A 3,908-nucleotide genomic window follows, 5' to 3' on the forward strand; every position below is an offset into this window, starting at 1 on the left:
GATAGATAGAACGATAGATAGATAGATCGATAGATAGAACGATAGATAGATAGATAGATAGATAGCAGCTCAAACCCACGAAACAGCTAGAGGATGTTTTCTCATGTTAGCTTCATGCTCTGAGCAGCAATGTCTTTCCTGTGCTCAGGGATTTCTCTGCGTGTATCTGAGCACTGCTGGATCATATCTGCCAGCGCAGGGCCTCTCTTGAGCCGCCGGATCGGACGCACATTGTGTGTGTGCAGATGCGTGGCATTATTCTGAGGATGCGCGTTGTGTGTGTGTTCTGCCTGTGTGTGAGTTCAGGTCAGCACTAACTCGCCCATCAAACCTAAATCCACATGAAGTTCTGATAAAAATCCACAACTTTCCTGATTTTTATAAGCGTTTCGAAAGCAAATTTTAATGAGACATTTCATGACCTCACTAAAATCTGATTGGTGGATCTGTTTTGTACTTTAGGCCACTATAGGCATCAAAGATATACGTCCCCTTCACTTTGAGCCCTGGTGTTCCTGTCTTAATCTCACTCTCTATGAGTTTAATGCAGAGAGAAGTGAGTGGCGTGTGCTTGATATGGGATGCCCCCTTTAGCTTCTGCCTCTCGGGGGGGATTATGTCGTCACGCTGGGCCCCGAGGCCATTATAAATGCCCCCTATGGCCCCTTTGTGGTCCGTCAGACCAGCTCTACTAGGTGTGGGCAGGATATGCTCCATAACCTCTTCTGTGTCGCTCATATAGAATTAGCCCTGTAGATTTAGCCTTTAGCATCGATGTTCAGGTCTCTCTGACAAAACCCTCCAAATCTTCTGCGCGTGTACACACACAACCACACACACCTCATGTTTCTTTAGCAGTCTGGGTGTTGTGCAGGCGAAGAGAAACAACGCTGGCAGAGACGACCTGAGTGCGGCTACATGTGTGACCATTTACTCGCGGCTTCCCACACGGCCTTAGCTAACAGCTAGTTCCATTAGGCGGACTTTCATCACTCTTTTCGCCCTCGATTGTTTTGTTTTTTTGCGGCAGCTTCAGATCAACTTGTTAAGGATTTAACTTTTTGTGTACTTGCTAAAAAGGACACTTTTATTTTTTTCCTCAAAGACACTTCCTTTAGCCACTTTTGCTAACTCTAAATAAGCTTCGGTTTTTTATTTTAGCTGGATCTCATAAATCACGATGTGGGAGTTCCGCTCTATGATGTTCTGGCGGGCAGTGTTCGCTGAGTTTTTCGGCACCATGTTCTTCGTGTTCTTCGGGATGGGCGCAGCGCTACGCTGGACCTCCGGGCCGTACCATGTCTTCCACACCGCCCTCTGCTTCGGTTTTGCTGCTGCCACGTTCATCCAATCCATCGGCCACATCAGTGGAGGACACATCAACCCAGCCGTCACCTTCGCCTACTTAGTCGGCTCTCAGATGTCCTTTTTCCGAGCTTTCTTCTACATCTGCGCTCAGTGCCTGGGGGCCATGGCAGGAGCCGCGGCCCTTTATGGAGTTACACCCAACAACATGAGAGGCACACTGGCACTTAACACGGTAAGAGTGACGCAAAAAACAAGAATTTTATTTTATTTTGTAATAAAATATATTTTATATATTTTAAATTAAATTTAATTTAATTGTGAGTTTACAAGAGTCCAAATGAAGAGTTCAGATGCAAAAGCCTCTAAATGCCATCTGAAATTTTTTTCTAAAATGGGCATTTTTATCAGGCTCCTATATTTATGTTCAGTTATTTCACTTTAATTGCACTTAGACGCTTTTGCATCTGAACTCTTCAAATGTGTTCTAATAAACTGTATGTATTGAAATCATATTTATTGTATTCATGCTGTATATAGTACTATAGAAGTACACAGTACTGCGCTAATAGGCCCTTACAGAACTGTATATCTATGTTGCAGGCTTTTAAATCTTTTTTTAATACATTTTTTTGTACTTTATGTCTCTGCAGCTGCAGCCCGGCATGAGTCTCGGCATGGCGACTACAGTGGAGGTGTTTCTCACCTTGCAGTTGGTGGTTTGCGTTTTCGCCGTGACAGATGAGAGACGAAACGGCCGTCTGGGTTCTGCCGCTCTGTCTATTGGCTTCTCTATCACCATGGGCCACCTGATGGGGGTGAGAATGAATATTTTAGTATTAGAATAAACATTTGTGAGTATTTTAAGTGTGCAGTACACCAAAAATGTACCTTGTTTGTCTTTGAATCAGATGTACTACACTGGAGCTGGCATGAACCCAGCTAGATCTTTCGCTCCTGCTGTCATCACAAGGAATTTCATCAACCACTGGGTAAGAAAAGCAAAGTAAAGTACTGAAACTGTCCCGCACTACAGGAATGAAGTATTTAGTGACCCTCTTTTTCTGACAGGTGTATTGGGTGGGACCTATGATTGGTGGCGCTATGGGTGCCATCCTGTATGATTTCATGCTGTTTCCCCGTATGCGGGGTCTCTCCGAGCGGCTAGCCACTCTCAAGGGCAGCCGATCCTCAGAGGACGAGAACCAGCAGGAGACCCGCGGGGAGCCCATCGAGCTGAAGACTCAAACCCTATAAACCTGCTAAGAACCTGTGGACCGAAATCTGGCTCTACCTCACTGGACCATCTCGCCGCCTCAAGAAACAGTCAATACGCCTCAGTTAATAAAATCCCGCGCTGAGGGTGGCATATCCTCGCTAAAATCATTAAGGGAGATGAATTGAGTACACTATTTTGTTTAGTATTCTAGGTTTGTTGCTGATATTAATGCAGGGCAGGGGGCGGAGCTGAGGCAGGGTTCGAGTGGATGTGGGCGGGGCTAGAGCTGTTTATTTAGGCATGCTTTTCACTTTTCATCTGACTTCACTTTCACAATTCATTTTCAGTTTCGTTTTCTACAACACCAAGATGTGGATGTATGCAACTTAACCAGGGTTTCACACTTTTTACTTTTAATTTCACGTGGGTGTGCAAGTGAGTGCAAATGTGTGGGTAATTTTGTGTGTGTGAGGGAGAGCGTGCCCAGGTAGGCCCTATGTACATGTGTTTAGCTTGCGCATGATGATCAAGTGTATGTGTGAGTGTGTCTGTCAGCTGAGCAATTCTTTTGGGTTTTTATCATTACAGCTCACTCGTGTTTGTACCATGCTTATGTTTTTCTTTCTTTCTTATTTTTACGGGACCCGAAGACACCCCAAACTGTCTTTGCAATTGCTTCTCAAGTTTACAGTGTCTGTGTTGCCTTTCATTAAATCTTGTTTGAGGATAACATCCATGACTGGGCAAAAAAAGCAATATGAATCATATTTGAATGCAAATAAATACATGAAAAAGAAAGAGTGTTTGTATATATCACATGCGCATATGCTTCATTTTGCTTGTGAATGATGCAGGAACTAATATTAACAGTAGATGGTGTTGTACAACAGTTTGTGAACTCAAAAACATTCAGCTGCCAGTAGAGTTTTATTATGGCGGGGTTTAATTAGAGCAGTGGTTCTCAACCTTTTTTACTCCGAGGTCCCCCTCCTCTCCGAATCAATACCGCAAGCCCCCCCATCATCCCCCCAACCTTTTCTATTCACAAAAACCTTTGCATTCTCATGTTATTACTTTTCAATTCCATTTAATAATTTTTTAACAAAACAAATTCAAGATATTTAAATATTCAGTGCATACTTTGCAAAAATGTCACTGCAGGCATTCATTACAACTTAAAAGTACTTAAAAGTACCTAAAGGTCAATTATAAAGTAACTTTAACAAATAAGCACAAGTCAACCTGCCGTACCAAACAAGACCACAGGGACGTGCCAAAGGACTGCATATAAACCACTATACGGCCCTATTCAGAATCACTAAACACACCAAAATACAAATGAAAAATGTATTTTGCATTCTGCATATGTGGAGACTCAGCGATC

General features: G+C 43.2%; 1 protein-coding gene across 1 annotated transcript; it reads left to right on the forward strand.

The window, feature by feature from the left end:
- Window positions 1–649: 649 nt before the first annotated feature.
- Window positions 650–3,334, forward strand: LOC107601353 (lens fiber major intrinsic protein-like). The gene is made up of 4 exons (XM_016293513.1): window positions 650–1,540; window positions 1,959–2,123; window positions 2,217–2,297; window positions 2,377–3,334. Exons 1-4 carry the CDS (start codon window positions 1,181–1,183, stop codon window positions 2,560–2,562), a joined length of 792 nt encoding a protein of 263 aa, XP_016148999.1. The 5' UTR covers window positions 650–1,180; the 3' UTR covers window positions 2,563–3,334.
- Window positions 3,335–3,908: the final 574 nt, after the last annotated feature.

This window comes from Sinocyclocheilus grahami, unplaced genomic scaffold (assembly GCF_001515645.1).
Source record: "Sinocyclocheilus grahami isolate Dianchi unplaced genomic scaffold, SAMN03320097.WGS_v1.1 scaffold303.1, whole genome shotgun sequence".
Taxonomy (NCBI): Eukaryota; Metazoa; Chordata; class Actinopteri; order Cypriniformes; family Cyprinidae; genus Sinocyclocheilus; species Sinocyclocheilus grahami.

Excerpts from the sequence above, each read along its gene's own strand:
- LOC107601353 (XM_016293513.1), top strand. The coding sequence starts at position 1,181 with ATGTGGGAGTTCCGCTCTATGATGTTCTGGCGGGCAGTGTTCGCTGAG. Across the intron at positions 1,541-1,958 it reads GCACACTGGCACTTAACACG|CTGCAGCCCGGCATGAGTCT; the intron begins GTAAGAGTGACG and ends ATGTCTCTGCAG. Across the intron at positions 2,124-2,216 it reads CCATGGGCCACCTGATGGGG|ATGTACTACACTGGAGCTGG; the intron begins GTGAGAATGAAT and ends TCTTTGAATCAG.